General features: G+C 36.1%; 1 protein-coding gene across 4 annotated transcripts in view; it reads left to right on the top strand.

Annotated features, from left to right (window-relative positions):
* Nucleotides 1-17,673, top strand: part of hivep3a (HIVEP zinc finger 3a) — a 53,873-nt gene extending 36,200 nt beyond the window's left edge. For 3 of the 4 annotated variants that reach the window (XM_067411670.1, XM_067411672.1, XM_067411671.1), the window contains 4 exons: nucleotides 8,441-8,616; nucleotides 9,228-9,329; nucleotides 11,409-12,082; nucleotides 13,870-17,673. In XM_067411670.1, the coding sequence (XP_067267771.1) occupies nucleotides 8,441-8,616; nucleotides 9,228-9,329; nucleotides 11,409-12,082; nucleotides 13,870-14,442 (1,525 nt within the window). In that variant the 3' untranslated portion in view covers nucleotides 14,443-17,673. The remainder of the gene's footprint in view (nucleotides 1-8,440; nucleotides 8,617-9,227; nucleotides 9,330-11,408; nucleotides 12,083-13,869) is intronic. The other variant, XM_067411673.1, reaches the window with a different exon arrangement.
* The last annotated feature ends 846 nt before the right edge of the window (nucleotides 17,674-18,519 follow it).

Genomic DNA, 18,519 nt, shown 5'->3' with positions numbered 1-18,519 from the left:
TTTGCATACTTATTTGTGACTCATCTTCTATTTTGCATTTATTTTCATACTGAATTGTAATCTGTCTTTTTTTCTTACATTTCTGTTTGGCATTTTCTGTCTTGCATTTATTTTGCCATCTATATCTGTCTTTACACTCCAAAGATGTTGTCACGTTAGGTGTTGATTCTTGTTTACGGCTGTAAGAAAACCAGATGTGTGTGAGCATCGTGAAAACATCAAGGGCGGCTCTGGTATACCATTTCTTTTAGAACCAAAAATAACATATACCATTTATTTTGCTGCCTTGCAAGCTCTGTTTTCTTTTTTAAAATGCAAATACAGTTTTTAATACTGACATATATACAACAGCTATGAATGTCCTCTTCTCCACACCCATCTGAAAGCTAGAATCTTTGTAGTTCCTGCACTGTGCACCCGGCTCATACTGTATGTGTGGTGGCTTTCTGTCACTAGTTTGTCAGTATTTTGAGCAGTGTTGTTCTTGCCCCGCTGCAGGAGATCGGTTGGCTGTCAGAGCCAACACGGACCGTCTGTTACACAGCCCGAGCCAGGAAACTACCTAGCCTGGCGGTCACTTCCTGTGGAACCCCACAGAGTCCCATTTACACCATACTGCATCAATGATTTTGGTCATTGAGCTGAAGGCATATGGAGATGGCCAAGAGGCAGTAGACATTTTGAGGTGTTTTCAGATGAATGAAAAACCACCATCTAGGAGATTTAAGGAAGTGGTTTTCAGCTGGATTTGCTTTAATACCCAAATTATCCAAATTATATTTCGCAACCAAACACAGTACCAAAATTGTTTGATGTATATAAGTAAAAAAATATATTTATTGAAAACTACATAGGCCCAAGAAAATGCACATTTATTTACATGAACAGCTGAATAGGTAATTTATGTCATAAATTTTGATCATGTCATATGCATTTGCAGGTCAGAGTTCACCCAAAATGCATTAGGTTGTGTATACAGTCTCCCATGTTAGCATACTTATGGCCGGCACTTTAATCATTTTAAGCCTTGTTGCAATTGAACCCATATTTAATGTATCATTTGGGCACAGTTTGATTGGATGCAACAACCAATGATTGGATTTTTTCCAACCAATTAATAAGCCTATTTATTTTCTCTTTTACTATGCACATAGTAATTATATAGTAGTTATTTTTTATTATTTGCATTTTGCATTTCTCAATCCTGTCAAAACAGACCTGTGACCAATTTTTGGGTATCGACCGACCAGTTGAAAACCACTAGTATAAAGCCCAAAGGCCATTTTAATTCGAGCGCTTAAAGGGTTAGTTCACCCAAAAATGAAAATTCTGTCATTAATTACTCATCCTCATGTCGTTCCACACCCGTAAGACCTTCGTTTATCTTCGGAACACAAATAAAGATATTGTTGATAAAATCCGATGGCTCAGTGAGGCCTCCATTGACAGCAAGTTAATTTACACTTCCAAATGCCCAGAAAGGTACTAAAGACATATTTAAAACAGTTAATGTGACTACAGTAGTTCAACCTTAATGTTATGAAGAGATAAGAATACTTTTTGTGTGCCAAAAAGACAAAATAACGACTTAAAACAACAATATATAGTGATGGGCGATTTCAAAACACTGCTTCATGAAGCTTCGAAGCTTTACGAATCTTTTGCTTCGAATCAGTGGTTTGGAGTGTGAAAATAAGTGATTTCAGTAAACGAGGCTTTGTTATGTCATAAGGGTTTCAAAATTTCAATGACTTTGACAGTTTGATACACGCTCCGAACCACTGATTCGAAACAAAAGATTCGTAAAGCTTCGAAGCTTCATGAAGCAGTGTTTTGAAATCGCCCTTCACTAGATATTGTTGAATAAAGTCGTTATTTGGGTTTTTTTTTTGGTGCACAAAACGTATTCTCGTCACTTCATAACATTAACGTTGAACCACTGTTATCACATGAACTGTTTTAAATATGTTTTTATTACCTTTCTGGGCATTGAAAGTGCAAAGTAACTTGCTGTCAATGCAGGCCTCACTGAGTCATCGAATTTTATAAATCTAAATTTGTGTTCTGAAGATGGATGAAGGTCTTACGGGTGTGGAACGATATGAGGGCGAGTCACAAATGACAGAATTTTCATTTTTGGGTGAACTAACCCTTTAACATATGCATACAGGCGAACGCATGTTTAGTGTCTGGTTATGACCATTAAACATGTCTTTGTACCCATTTAAACTAGAGTTGCATGTGTCTCTTAACCCCTCACACAAACACTTGCCAACTCGGCCATCTATTGGCATCTAAGAGACGGTCATTAGAGTGAGTGTTTATTTTTAATAAAAGAGGGAGGTTTATATAGTAATTTAAAAAATCTTGAGTTATGAATTAAAACTATGCATCAGTCTTTAAGCCCTATGTTAACTACAAATGAAGTCAGACACAATACTACAAGGATAAAATGCAATTCTTCAAGGTCATGTAGTCTGTAACTTAGTCTGTCGTGACTTCAGTTTACAGACACAAGTCTTCCTAGAAACAACCATCTGTGGCGCTTCTGAAGATTGATAGCACTTTTAACACACAGCATACTCTTCACAGCAGCCATGAAATTGACTCATAATTTGGCTGTGCGGTTTCACCATTCAAGTATGGTCTTTGGGGAGCTCTGAAACAGAGTTTAGGAGAAATTTCTGTCTCTTCAGAATGAAAAGACTGAAGGGTGGTTAAGGTGGTTTGTGCTTCTTAAAATGGAAGCTCTGAGGTTTTAGTTGATGTATGAGGGGAGTGATTTTGCGTGAAAGTTTGAAAAATGGATTGAGTCAGCATTTCAGGTGAGGGTAATTATGTGGTTTCGGCACAATTCGTCCTCACTTAATGCATATGTCATGAATTTTCACATATGAGTTTATGTGACATGATGCCATTTCTAACCTCTCAATAATTAGTTGTCACTATTACTATTGCTCATACTTAGGTTTAGTTATTAAACTTTATTGCATAACTCATCCCACACCATGCAACAGACATACAAGAGACTGAAAAATCCCATTTTTAAATAAAACCATGAATTTTCTTAAATCTGGCAGCAAAAAAAAAAAAAAAAAAAAAAAAAAAAAAATATATTATTTGAAAGTTAAATACAGATATAAACAGAGTCTGAAATGTTTAGTGCATGTTTAGTACCACTTCCAGAGATAGAGGTAGTAAAAAACGTATTAGACCCGAATGTTTTAGGAGTGTAGATGCTTGTGTGGTTAAATGCGTTTGAACAGCCACAAAACAACTGCCTACTCACTGCCCACTGACCTAACATGTGACCGTTATAGGACATGTTTTGAGAAAGTGCACCAAAACAATTGATTCCATTTGCTTCCAATCCGCTTGCTTGCAAGCAGCATAATGGCTTCATTTACACTGCTTAAATGGCAGCGTAATGGCTTTATACTTTGATCCCACAAAAGTGATGTAGAAGGGAATAAGAAGGGAGGGTCTAGACCAGTGATGGGAATAACGGCGTTATAAATAAACGGCGTTACTAACGCCGTTATATTTTTTTTCAGTAACGAGTAATCAAACAAATTACTTTTTCTCCCGCCATTACCGTTACTGGAAAAAAAAAAAATGCCGCGTTACTATAATTGAGCTCACTGAAGCAGTTTTCATCTGAGTAGGCTCTCTCTTAGCCATAGGACCTGCAAAGTTTTTTTCTCTGGTGTGTGTTGGGGTTATACTCAAATATAATTTTAAACTGATAATAATGTTCGATGCTCTGTGTGTGTGACTATGAGCATGCGAGCTGAGCGCAAGCTCAAACCAGAATACCCTTTGTGACATGCTGGATCGAAAACATGCTATTCATTTAAGCCATTAGTTGACTAATCACATTTATATTAATTAATTTTTTTTTAAATACTGGAGAGAATAAACCATAATAATGAGCGTTTATGTAATAGGCACTCAAGCGCATACATAAAGCTTGCCATAAAGAACCGGCAAAAGTAAGGATTATGAATGTGACCAAAACAGCAAAGAGACATTTTAATTGTTTATTAATAAAGTAATGTTTTCTGAATCAGTGTCGGCTGCAAAGATGAAGTACTGGACGGGCCTAGAGAGAGAATGTTGGCTACATAATCAGAGTAGCCTATTTCTTTTCGTTTTTAGATATTTCAAGCTTTCTATAGATATATTTCTCATGTCTGCGAGGCAAGCAGCCTCTGAGTTTCGGTTCTTGTAGCCTGTATGACGCGGTCCAGTTCACGCGCCGGTGATCGCGCCGGCGCCTGCCAGGAGTTTGCTATATTTGCTTCTTATTTATTAAATCCAGGCAATTGATTGATGAAACATTGATTAAAATTAAGATACAATTTTTACAAAACGAAATTCACTTTAAAGAGAGGCTTTCTATAAAACAAAACTTAATGAAGTGGTCAAAATCGTGTCTGACCCACTCCATGTCTCCCGATATATTGCACATCTTATGATGCATATTACTCATACTGTTCACTTTTCATAATCAAGTAAATTAATTCAAAACGTAACATAGGACTATTTAAACATAAATATGAAACTACATTTTCTTTAATGGCTACCAACACGTATAGTAGGCTACAGTACAGAGAAATTTCATGTTGTGAGGAAGAGCGGATCATGAGTCACGAGTCGGATCAAGAATAATTTATTCTTAGACATATTTAATATTGGGGGCATTCAAGTTATTTGACATATTTAAAAAATGTTTAAAGTAACGCAATAGTTACTTTCCCTGGTAATTAGTTACTTTTATAATGATGTAACTCAGTTACTAACTCCATTACTATTTGTGAGAAGTAACTAGTAACTATAACTAATTACTTTTTTAAAGTAAAGAGCCCACCACTGGTCTAGACAAAGTCCAAACACAAGTGGTCACAAGAGATTTAGAAACGCATGTTAAGACCATGTGTAAACGGTAATGCGTCTCAACTGACCACTTGTGGATCATTGAAAAGGCATGTTAAGTGTAAAAATGGCCTAAGACTTGAGGGTTGGCTGCTTGAGCAACCTCCTTGCAATGTTTTAGGAACCAACCAGAGTGTTTCCCTCTGAAGTTGTGAATGTATACTCAAAATTGCAATATCGCTTAAAACATTTGCAAATAAAGCAGCGTTTCCATCCAGTGAGTCGAAGACAACAAAATTGTCTCTTCCTGATAAACTGGCACTAAATATCACTTAGAAAAGTAGGAGAAGCCACTGTATTGTATATAATAATGTTAATATATAATTAATTACTTGTGTCATAGAGCGTGCAGACCAAAAGCAACAAATGCACTTGCTTTCAGAGGTGAATGCCTGCTCTTTGGGAACGTAGTCGTGTAAGTTTTGGGAGGTAATTATTCAGAGCATCGAGGAATTTATTAGGCAAATGTGTTTCCATCTTAGTTTATGCTCATGTTTTCTTATCGGATAAAAAACGTATCTGACTCAAACGAGCACATACGTTTTTTTATGTGCATTTTTAGAATTTATGCTCAGCTTGGCGTTTCCATCCAGCAGTTTTTTATGTAATATCCCAAAAATGCTTTAAAATTTGAAACATAGCTTATGTAGCAACATGTTAAAAACCGCTCAGGAATGCAATTTTTGCATGCCCATGCATCACTCATATGTGACCCTGGACCACAAAACCAGTCATAGTCAATTTTTTAATCTTCATCTGAAAGCTGAATAAATAAACTTTCCATTGGTGTATGGTTTGTTAGGATAGGTACTGTATATAAATATAAATATTTGAATATCTGGAATCTAAGGGTGCAAACAAATCTAAATATTGAGAAAATCACCTTTAAAGTTGTCCAAATGAAGTCCTTAGCAATGCATATCCACTAACAAAAATACATTTTTGATACATTTACGGAAGGAAACTTACAAAATATCTTCATGGAACATGATCTTTACCTAATATCCTAATGATTTTTGGCATAAAAGAAAAATCGATAATTTTGACCCATACAGTGTTTTGTTGGCTATTGCTACAAATATACTCGTGCGACTTATGACTGGTTTTGTGGTCCAGGGTCACATATTGTCTTCAGAAAATATAAATCCTAATTGTATAATGTGCCTTTTGGACCCATTCTGGTAGAATGACATTTGTTATTGGATCATATTAATTCCGTCTTTACTGTGTGGTGAACAGTAGTGTGTTACTTTGGAAATGTATCGCATCACATCCACAAATTAAATAGGTGCACGGCCTAAATCTAAAAAACTATTCTCCCCAAAATTGAACTCTGTTATGGCTGTTATTTTTAAGAAAGCTGGCACACAGTTCTCGATTTGTACTCATGTTATTGGTTATGAGCTGCTGGTTGGGTCCAGGGTTCCCCCCCTCTCAGCTGTTTGCATTGGCACAGAAGCCCGGGCTCTGGGCACAGAGCGGCATTGCAAGGTCCCCATGTTTGAGCCGGGGGTGGTGGTGAAGGGGGTCGGAAGGGAGGGGGGCCCTAGTTCTTGACATTATAAATGGTGCTCTGTTTGAGGTCAAGTGGAGGCCCCGTTTTGGGACTTTCTGGACACAAACAGGGTGGATACCCACCCAGACTACCCGCGTGTGTGTGTCTGTGGGTAGGCGGAGTGGGTGTGTATGGATATATATGCATGCGTGGTGTCTGAAAGAGGGTCTGTGCCAAGCATACCAAGTTGTTTAAGAGCACCTTTAAAAGCATACCATGCAGGTGCTATAGATTGAAAATCAGATCTCCCACACAGACCTGTGAGATCAATGTATAGGCCTCTTTATGTGCTCATTCCAGCCCAGAGGCTTTGCTTTGCTGGTATTTTAATTTACCTAAAGGTGATGTTGAGATCTTGCAGTGTCAATGTCAACCTACATGTGCTGCTTTTATGTTCCATTCTGTTTGTTTAACTTATTAAAAATATTGCTAGTCTGATATGATTCACCTTTTCGTTAGATGCATTTCAGCCAGCTAAAGGGTTTGTTCAGGCATACACTGATAATTTTGTCTTCATTTAATCATCCACATGTTTCTCCAAACCCGAATGAGATGTATTCCCTTGTGAAAAAGAAATGTGCTTAGTAAAATAATGTGCAACTATATATATATATATAATTATATATATATATATATATATATATATATATATATATATATATATATATATATATATATATATATATATAATTATATATATATATATATATATATATATATACACTTTAATGGCAATTAATAATACCTTTTCATTGCCATTAAAGTGAAATAACTGAACATAAACATACAAGCTTGATAAAAATGCTCATTTTATAATAAAATTTCATATGGCACATAGAGGCTTTTGCATCTGAAGTCTTCATATATATATAATTACTTAAGTGCTCTTTCATGACTTAACACAAGTTTCTTAACCCACTTATGTATTTAACACACTTAAAAGTATGCTTTTTAATCATGTAAATTTAAATGTTTCACTTTAAAGGGCATTTTCAATCATTTTGTTAATCTTTTGTCATGCTTTAAAGAAGTACACTTATTTTGATGTGTTGACTAAAATACTAAAGCACCTGTACAGTACTTGATTGTAATTTTAACTGTACCATGTTATTCAATATTAAACTTAAAGTTGTTATATTGTATATATTACTTTATATATATTGTACAAAATTGTGTCTTCATCATTACAATACAGTCAGCACAACCTTTTAACCATTTCAAAAACAATATAATTGAAATAGTTATGAAATTGCAAATAAACATGTACTTAAGTCCTACTTAAAAGCTCTCTAGAATCTTGCTAACTACATATAAGTTTGAATTATAATACATTTCCATTTAATTACAATTAACATGCATTTAAGTGAAAACATTAAATTCAGATCATACGTATGTATAGTATTTTACAATATTTTATTTCCGTAATAAATATGAAGTACTTTTTTTACAAGGGTTCAGAAGGGTTCCAGAGTTTGTTTGTTTTTTTTTTTGGTAATGAGAACTGTCAAGCTCCGAGACAAGAAATGTCAAAATTAGTCCATACAGGTTATGTGATGCAAAAACGTTTTTTGATTTGATTTGATTTTTTTAACTTCAGTTATTCTAAACATGCATGTAATTCAAAATTTGTGTTTTACTTTTGGCTCATAACTACTTTTTTAATGATATTTGTCTGGTGCTTGTTCTGTTACTTTTAGTTTGAAAGCCACAGTCCCCATTATGGTAAAGAGCACTCTCGACATTCTGCAGTATTTCTTTCCAATTTTTTCATCTGTTCCAGAAAAAAAAAAGAAAAAAAAAAAAGGAACGAAAGATCTTTTTGGGTTATCTATAGTCTTTCCCTTTAGTTGTTCATCTTATAAGTGTCAGTTTGTTGACTCCTGATCATGGGAAAAACCCAGTGAAGGATCACACAATATATTCTTTCAGCTTTTATGTTGTGTTTTCCAGCTACAGGTCAAGTGAGGAATACGTGTATGTACGTGGCCGGGGGAGGGGAAGATATGTATGTGAAGAGTGTGGAATACGCTGCAAGAAACCCAGCATGCTACGCAAACACATACGACTACACACGGATGCACGACCTTATGTCTGCCAGCACTGTAACTTTGCCTTCAAAACCAAAGGTATGCTCCACAACTGATGAATTGAGATTCGTGGCTTTAAGTTCATGTCTGTCCATATTATATCTTATTAATATTATAAATAAAATGAAAAATACATTTAATAATAATATTAATGTTAACTTTGAGCCCATTTACTATATATGCTAGTGTACACCTAAAAGATAAAATTAACTTTTAGTAGATGTACACATTTCAAATTTACAGTCTTTCACTTTGAGGAAAATTCATCAAAAATATAGATGGCATCATTTCCTGCTCAAGGGCAAATGCAAATGTTTGGTCAAATAAAATGTACTGTAGAATAAGATTGTCACTCTCCCTAATTCCACCTGCCCCTGACTGGCAGTAGCAAGAAGCAAATTTAAATGAATTTTCTATAAGGACAAGAACATCATTATGCACCCTGCCCTGTCTTAGAAATATTGTCAACACAACAAACATAGAGGTTTACAATAGATGTTATTATATCACTAGTTCAATGACATCAGAGGTTGTTTATTTGGACATGGTTAACTAAGTCTACACCTGTACTCTCACAGGACACACTTGATATAAATAAGTTTCTTTTCTTTTTCGTTCCCATGTTGAAGCTCTAATACTGCTTTCCTCAGGGAATTTAACCAAACATATGAAGTCAAAGGCTCATGGGAAGAGGTGTCCAGAGGGAACTGCTCCAGGACCAGTTCAATGTGAGCTTGAGACAGATGAGGGAGGTGAGAAACAAAACAAGGCTACATTTAGCCTATTTTATCACAATTACAGTAAAACAGTACATTTCGTACAGTACTTTTCTATTTTTATATGTATTAAAATGTAATTTATTTCTGTTATGGCAAAGCTGAATTTTCAGCAGCCGTGGACATATGTATACTTTATTTAATTTCAGACATGTTCTGTCTGAAATATCAGTTACTCAGTAACTTCTTTTTATAGTTCTGTTGTTTGAAAACATTAAAACTTTGACTGTCAATTTGACTTAAAAGGATAGTTCACCCAAAAATGAAAATTTGATGTTTATCTGCTTACCCCCAGTGCATCCAAGATGTAGGTGACTTTGTTACTTCAGTAGAACACAAATGATGATTTTTAACTCCAACCGTCGCGGTCTTTCAGCCGAATAATGCGTGTAAATGGAAACTCCACCTATTAGAGTAAAAAAAACACGACAGACAAATCCAAATTAAACCCTGCCGCTCGTGACGACACATTGATGTCCTAAGACACGAAACGATTGATTTGTGTGAGAAACCGAACAGTATTTATATCATTTTTTACCTCTAAAACACCACTATGTCCAACTGCCGTCCACGTCCGGTTAGTGAGGTCTGAACGCGCTCTGACAACGGAAGTGATGTCTTGCACCCATTGAAGCAAAGCGTGAGACATCAGTTCTGTCAGCAGAGCGCGTTTTTTGACCTCACTAACCGGATGCTGAACGGAGTTGGACATAGTGGTGTTTTAGAGGTAAAAAATTATATAAATACTGTTCGGTTTCTTGCACAAACCGATCATTTTGTGTCTTAGGACATCAATGTGTCGTCATGAGCCGCAGGGTTTAATTTGGATTTGTCTGTCATGTTTTTTGTTTTTTTTTACTCTTATAGATGGAGTTCCCATTTAGACACATTATTCGGCTGACAGATCGCAATGGTTGGGGTTAAAAATCTACTACTAAAAATCTATCTTCTACTGAAGAAACAAAGTCACCTACATCTCGGATGCCCTGGGGGTAACCAGATAAACATCAAATTTTCATTTTTGGGTGAACTATCCCTTTAAAGCTGCAGTCCGTAACTTTTTTGGTTAAAAATTATTTAAATTCAATTTTCGAGCAAGTACATAACCAGTCAGTGTTCAAAACTATCTCCTTACCTTAGCCCGATTCACAACGGTAAGCTTGTAATAATGTTTTATAATAAAATCGGTACTGGTAGGTTTCCGCGGGAAATTTGAGCATGCAGCCGCTCATCTTTGTGTCATTACATCACGTCTGTTTACATAAAGAAGGAGTCCCAGCTAGTAGGCTACATGGCATGTGGAGGATGCTGCATCATTTATAGCCTTTTCTCACAGCAGCTGCAATAATTAAACTTAACATTTTGATGGTGGATTGTAAATCCAGAAAGGTCCAAATGACAATCATCAGAGACAACTGGAGATTCACCCGTAGTCAAAAGCAAAAGACTGCGGAGTGGCTACAGAAATTGAAATCTACAGGTAACACTAATACACATTGAATACACATAGTCACGCAATGCTGATATTGTTAACATTAACAATTTGAGAACAAAGTATAACAATAATAACTTGCATGGTTTGAAGTGATTTAATCACCGTTGGCAGCACAATTTATTCAGTTTGTCAGAACAAAAGTGGTAGACACTTATTTGTTCAGATGACATTTTCCGGTGAAAATTCTTATTTTGGTCATTGTGATTCGAAGTACAGTATCCACACCGATGTGGTGACTGACAGCAAACAAATTAATCCGCGCTGAGGAGCCGTGCCGATACACAACCCACGTAAAGATAATAATTCCGCAAATAACTGCAATTGCAGGTTTCAAACCGAGATGGCGACAAAGAGGCAACACTTACGGACTGCAGCTTTAAAAAAAGATCAAAGCAAATTAAATCATACATGGATTAATCTGATAAATTCAAAATAATTGCATATACCATGGATTAGTGTGGCATGGGGTGAAGTATGATTACTTAATTGTTTGGGTTTTTTTTTTTTTATAATTAATCATACCAAATGAAAGCTGATACAGTGACTCTCTTGTGCTGTAGGTGACAGTGATAAACGTTTCCTTGAGATGGATCTGGTGGAGGAGCACCAGTTCTCAGATGCAGAGGAGACAGATGTGGACGAGGCTGATGATAATGATGAGGGTGACGAGCAAGCTTCATGTTCCTCTTCATCGTCTAAGAGTACATCTCTCTCTAGAGATAATTCTGGCTCCTGTGACATCTCAGGCCTTTCAAACCCTGGCTGGGAACAAAATCCCAAACCGCCTGTCAGTATGAGCCCCCGAAAACCAAGCCACTATGGAGAAGCTGCCTCTCCAAAGACCACAAAGTCTATAGTAACCCTTCCACACCTCAAACCCACCACAGGGAAATGCTCGTCTCCCATCCGCAGCCTGTCTCCTGGCCTGCAAATGTCCCCTGCTTTACCGCAGTCTCCTCAACGAGACATGTCCCCTCTACGCTGTCCCTCCCCGAGACATAGTCTCTCTCCATCGTCCTGCCTGTCCTCTTTGTCTCCTTCTAACTGCCCAGCCTCATCCTTCCCAGAGAGACGCATGTCCCCCATTAGAGCCCTGTCCCCCATACAACCTTCGCCTCACAGTTGTCCAATTGCATTGACTGTTGGGGCCAGTGTGACTGTTCAGTACCAAGCTGACAGACCCAGAGATTCTACAGAAGTCTCACCCAACAGATTACATCTCAAGACCAAACCGGTGAGTGTCTTTATGTAGCACTTTCTTACAGAATGTAAATAGTAACAAGTAACCATAATACCGATAAAAGACTGAAAGAGAAATTTACTGGATTAAACCAGTGTTAAAAAAGTGAAACAACCATTTATTTTGCCATTTATGCCATTTATTTAAAGTGCATTTTTATATTGGTCTGATTGAAATTAAAGGTTTCCCATTTAAACCTGTTTTGTTCAGTTTGTCTAAAAGCAAATAACAGTCCCCATAGAACAAAAATAAAAGATAAAAAAATAGTATTATTTTCGTGTTGATGTGCTGAACTGGTTAGCTTTACTGACTGCAGAATACATTGTGGGTTTTATTAATTTTCCATATTTTAAAAGACATCCAAATAAACATTCAGGTCTTTCAAAGCTGTCTTTATTTATGGTAAGTAAACTAAATTACACATTGGCTAACAAAATGATTGTTTTATCTTAAGTGAAAATTCTACTTTCATATCATAGTAATTTAGCTTTCATGGTGAAATTTGTGTCAAATAAATAAATATAAATAAATGAATAAAAAATGACCTACATTAAGTAACATTTTATCTACAGAAAATATGTTGATATGTATGGCCTTTATAATAATAATAATAATAATAATAATAAAAAAATGTTTTTTGTCTTTGGTAAAGGAAATATTTTTGATTAATATTAAATCAAAATGTAAAGTTGAGTATTTAAAGGATTAGTCCACTTTCAAATAAAATTTTCCTGATAATTTACTCACCCCCATGTCATCCAAGATGTTCATGTCTTTCTTTCTTCGATCGAAAAGAAATGAAGTTTTTTGATGAAAACATTCCAGGATTATTCTCCTTATAGTGGACTTCAATGGCCTCCAAATGGTTGAAGGTTAAAATTAAAGCCCTTTGAAGCTGCACTGAAATTGTAATTTTGACCTTCAACCATTTGGAGGCCATTGAAGTCCACTATAAGGAGAATAATCCTGGAATGTTTTCATTAAAAACCTTAATTTCTTTTCGACCGAAGAAAGAAAAACATGAACATCTTGGATGACATGGGAGTAAATTATCAGGAAAATGTTATTTGAAAGTGGACTAATCCTTTAAGTTGGTCCAAAGTATCTTTTTTTTTTTCATTGAGTGTTATTTATTTATATATAACCATTTATAATATTTAACATATAATTTATTATTGTATTTACTACTATTTTGAATTAGATTTTATTTTTACATTTTCTCAGAAATTGCATAGAATTTTAATGAGCCATGCTTTCTTTTAACAACCATTCATCCTTGTTTCAGTAGTGAGTAAATTGTGGGTTTCTAGTCTTGATAGCTAAATATGTAGATGCTTCTTTCTTTGTCTAAGTTTGTTTTACTCCACTTATAGAAAGATTTTTTTTATTAGTGCACAAAAAAGCAATTCGTCTGAAAACAAGACACCCAAATATATCCAACATAAACATCCAAAAACAAATATCCCGATTCTAAAAGCGCACCGTGTGTTATTTTAGTGTCGCACCTTTATTACAAATAGAAGTCAGGCCACCGTTATTTACATACAATTAAAGCCAAAACCTTAGATACTACCCCATGAAATGATGAATATATACTCATCTGTTTACCATCTACTATCTTTAGCTGTCAAGACTGTAGCCGCAAAAAAATGATTTAACCACACTGTTTAGAAATAACGTCCTTTGCCTAGAATAAAGATGACTGAATTAGTGGTCACTCTACAATATCCAACAGACCACTTGGTGATTTCACTAAAAATGTCTTTCTGGCTCCCCTCAAGGAGAAAACACACAGTCCTCAGAGAAGGACCAACATGACACAGTCTTGGCCTCTGCCACATGGGCGTCTCTCCAGGAACATGCAGCCGAGGGAAGGCCAGCGTGTGTTAAGTCACCTGCCCCTGCACTCCCAGCCCCAGGTGATGATTCCCAATCTCACCCTCACAATTCCTATAGGCGGGATCCAGATGGTGCAGCCACGCTCCAATATGCTCTTCCGAAGTGCATCTCTGAACCACAGTGTGGCCCAGATGACTGTCACTGTGCTGACAAAGGAGAAAGGGGCTGATAGGAGTCCTACAGTTGAAATTCCTCATCGTAAAAATCAGCTGATAGTGTTCACTGAGCCTACGGTGGAGATGAGCTCTAAAAGTAACACTTCCTCCGATGAAGACAAGGAGCAAATCCGGGGAGTGATTCAGTCAGAGCTTGTGTCAAAAAAGAGGGAGGTTCCCAGTGTTCCCATGACAACCTGGAAGAGTATATCTCAAAAAAATAACAGAAAGCATTCTCGAAGTCCCAAGAAAGCTCAGCCAGTAGACAGCTCAAGAACATCCATGGACAATAAGTGTTAAAGAAAAAGTTCAGCCAAAAATGAAAATTCTGTCATCATTTAGGTATACGTAACATATGTCATTCCAAACCAGCATGTTAGACAGAATGTTCAGTTTCGCATTTGGTATTGTCCAGAAGCGTCGGAAATTAACAGGGGTATGGGGCAAAAGTGCCACCAAAATGCACAAGACTGCCTGCATAGGCACAAATCAACACCTACATCTTTATCACCACCTTCTGGCGCGTTTGATATGCAGGCAGGAGAAATAATAAAACAGGATTATTTGCTCAGCAAGCATGATTGTGATAGTCTACAATGCTCAGTCTTGCAACCTTAGGGAAGTTAAGGCTGCACAGTTAATCAAAATTAAACTAAAAATCAAGATTTGGCTCAGTGTGATTATCAAATTGCAAATTTAATTAAATAAATGTATGCGTTGCGTTTTTCACAGTGATAATAATAATAATAGTAAGAGTAATAATAATAGTATAGTATCTATATAATCACAACATTTTTGCCAAATTGTGCAGCTCAACAAACTTTTTTTTTTTAAATCGCATTTTAAATTGCAAATGCATTTTATCAAAGAAGATAAAATAACACAAGACGTGTCACTCATATTATTATGAATGGGAGAAAGTGCAATGCGCAATATGGCGGAATAAGTCCCGCCTTAAAAATAAGAGCCAATCGCTGATTGGTAAAGTCATCACGTCACTGCAGCAGCCTTTAGAAGCTCCGGTTCCTATAGAAACAGTCAGACGCTCGCATCCGAAATGAAGCACAAGAGACGCATTTTAGACCGCGCATGCGCATTCTGTTTGTCATGATTCGAGTGTTTAGAAACAAAATTTATAAGACAGTTGTTGTCAGATTTCATTGGTGGTTTCAAATATGAAATTTAATCGAAAGCTTGGCAAATAGCTTTGGCGAATTTGATGTTTCACCATTCAAAGAGATAGGAGCTGCACTTAGATGCCCGAGAGGCGTTTCAAAGATGGCCGCCGAGTGACACGACTCAGCCGAAGGTCGACCGTCAGGCAGTTTTTGTTCGTCGGCCGACTAAGTTTTCTCAGTGTGTTCCACACTGTCAGCTGAAGTTGGTCCTCGATGACTTTTTCTAGCCTAGTTGACATGTTGAATCGGCGTCGGAGCTTGTAGGTCCGTCTGGCCATCTGAACATTCTGATCATTCAGCTACTGCCACCTGCTGGTACAGAAAGGCATTTAATTTTGCGCAGGCGCAGAACGAACATGCTACTTGGCCATCGGTTTGGTGTGTCAGGCCAAATTTGGACCCAGACGCTACAGATGTGAATCAACCCCGCAGTCTGCTTTCATCGCCACTTGTTCGTCGCCGTTGGCTTGGTGTGTTCCTGCCTTTAAATGGACTTTGATTTTATCAGAAAAATCGCAATTATATTTTCCCCCAAATTGTGCAGCCCTAACAGTCTACTGTCGAGTCCATATCGTAAAAGTCAAGCTTTGTTTGCAAAGCCTGCGCTGAAATGAAATTGATTTACCAAAGAATCCACAGTGAAATTGTGAATACAATAAATAAAGCTGAACTGAGACATTCACACTGTTGAAAATAAATAACCATATTCCCAGCATTAGGATCCTTTGAAAGGTCATGTTATTTTTGTCCTACATCTCTCTTCTCTTCTCTTCTCTTCTCTTCTCTTCTCTTCTCTTCTCTTCTCTTCTCTTCTCTTCTCTTCTCTTCTCTTCTCTTCTCTTCTCTTCTCATTAACACTCCAGTGGGCGGGGCTAAAGTTGCAATGATGAAGTAGCCGTTGATTTCTTCTGCGGAGGCGGCATGTTCCAAGATCAGTCGTTCAGTGGGCCTGGTGTCAATAAAAGCTTTTATTGGACTAACAAGGAAGTTTTCTGTTCTGAAACTTACAGGATATTCTTATAGTACGATGATCTCTTAATTACCAAAAGCTCAAGGAAAAGAGGATTTCTCAATTCATTACCCCATTTAATATTAATTAACATAAACAAAGATTAAGAAATGCTTTAGAAGTTGTTTTTTTTCTTTTTTCATTGTAAGTTCAATTTAATGTAGTGAACAAATGGAACCTTATTGTAAAGTGATACTGTTGTTTGTTGCACGTTATTACCCAATCACAGCAGTGGCCGTTTCTATTGAAGTTTTAAGGGATACATGCCCTTTAAACAGAGCGTTCCAATCATATAGCTAAAAACAGAGTAGAAAATGGCCTCATATTTCTAAATTTTTTTAGATGTAAAAATTCAAAAATGTAGTTCATGACAATGGCATGGTTTCAGAATACTTATAGGGTAATATAGGGATAGACAGGCATGCTTTGTATGAATCACTTTAAGGTATTGATGCTGTTTTTATGTAGCTTGAACATTTTGCTTAACATACACATTTGGATATGAGGGTGAGTAAATGATGACAGAACTTAAATTTTTGGGTGAACTGTCTTTTTAAGGGTCTGTCAGTTTCTGTGTACCACAGAAAATGTCTCAGATTCAAGTCACTGGGACTAAAGCTTTGCTGAATAACCGGAGTAATTTTTGCTTTGTTTAACCTAGTTATGTAGATACAATATGTTCCTGATCTATGTATATTTTCTTGTCTGCAGTCTACATTTTACACACACACACACATATGTGTGTGTGTGTGTGTGTGTGATAAAATGAAAACATTTTATTACATATATTTAATAAAATTATATAAGTTGCCAATAAAATTCAACTCCCATTTTCACGTTTTATTGTGTTACAGCATGAAACCATTTAACGAAACATTTTTCCTCTCATCATGAATACTACGTTAAAATATATCTATATCCTACTGTAAATCTTAATAGAAATCCTACTGTACAAATGTATGTTTTTATATGCATTTATACTATATTCTATGGCATTGCAGTGTATATGTGTTTTTCTTTGTTGTATGTGATGGTCGGTAGAATATTTTTGGCCAGTGATTTACACACTTATGCATTTCCAGTAAATAGTCTAGAATGTGGTCAAACCTTGAAGATGAACAGCTCTGGTTGATGGTTCAGTTGTTCTTGTGGTGTTGATTAGATGTGGGAAGATGTCAGTATGGTGTTCCTCCCGTTGTGATGTATCCAGATAGACAGAGATCGCTTGTGTAATCTTACAGACAGGACAAAGTATTATCAGAAATATAAGAGTAACATGAATTTAAATTAAAAGATGTTACGAGAGTCTGCTGTTGCTTTGGTTATGGTTATTTATTCGATAAACTATGCACAAAATGATTTTGTGTTCTGTCATAATTGTATTTTAAACTATGCAAAGCTATTGTTAATGTATGGATTCTAATAATTAATGCTATTAATAGCATTTTTACATTTAAGTTTAAGTTCAAATATTAAATCTGATGGATAATCTGATATCATTTCATATACAATAATTATATATTTGATTAAAGGTGCCCTAGAACGTTCTTTCACAAGATGTAATATAAGTCTAAGGTGTCCCCTGAAAATGTCTGTGAAGTTTCAGCTCAAAATACCCCATAGATTTTTTTTTATTATTTTTTTTTTCACTGCCTATTTTGGAGTATCATTAACTATGCACCGATTCAGGCTGCGACCCCTTTAAATTGCGCACTCCCTGCCCCCCGAGCTCTCGACTATAATACAGTGCATAAACAAAGTTCCCACAGCTAATATAACGCTCAAATGGATCTTTACAAAATGTTCGTCATGCATAGTGCATGCATCCGTCGGATCATGTGAGTATAGTATTTATTTGGATGTTTACATTTGGTTCTGAACGAGTTTGATAGTGCTCCATGGGTTGATAGTGCTCCAATATCGCTAACATTACACACTGTTGGAGAGATTTATAAAGAATGAAGTTGTGTTTATGCATTATACAGACTGCAAGTGTTTAAAAATGAAAATAGCAACGGCTCTCTTGTCTCTGTGAATACAGTAAGAAACAAAATGGTAACTTTAACCACTTTAACAGTACATTAGCAACATGCTAATGAAACATTTAGAAAGACAATTTAATATACAATTTAACAATATTGTATATTTTAATATACAATATTTTAATATACAATTTAATATAAAAATTCA

The sequence above is a fragment of the Chanodichthys erythropterus genome, chromosome 15 (assembly GCF_024489055.1).
Source record: "Chanodichthys erythropterus isolate Z2021 chromosome 15, ASM2448905v1, whole genome shotgun sequence".
In the NCBI taxonomy this organism is placed as follows: Eukaryota; Metazoa; Chordata; class Actinopteri; order Cypriniformes; family Xenocyprididae; genus Chanodichthys; species Chanodichthys erythropterus.
The sequence above is the reverse complement of the archived record's forward strand: the minus strand, read 5'-3'. Positions and strand labels throughout refer to the sequence as shown.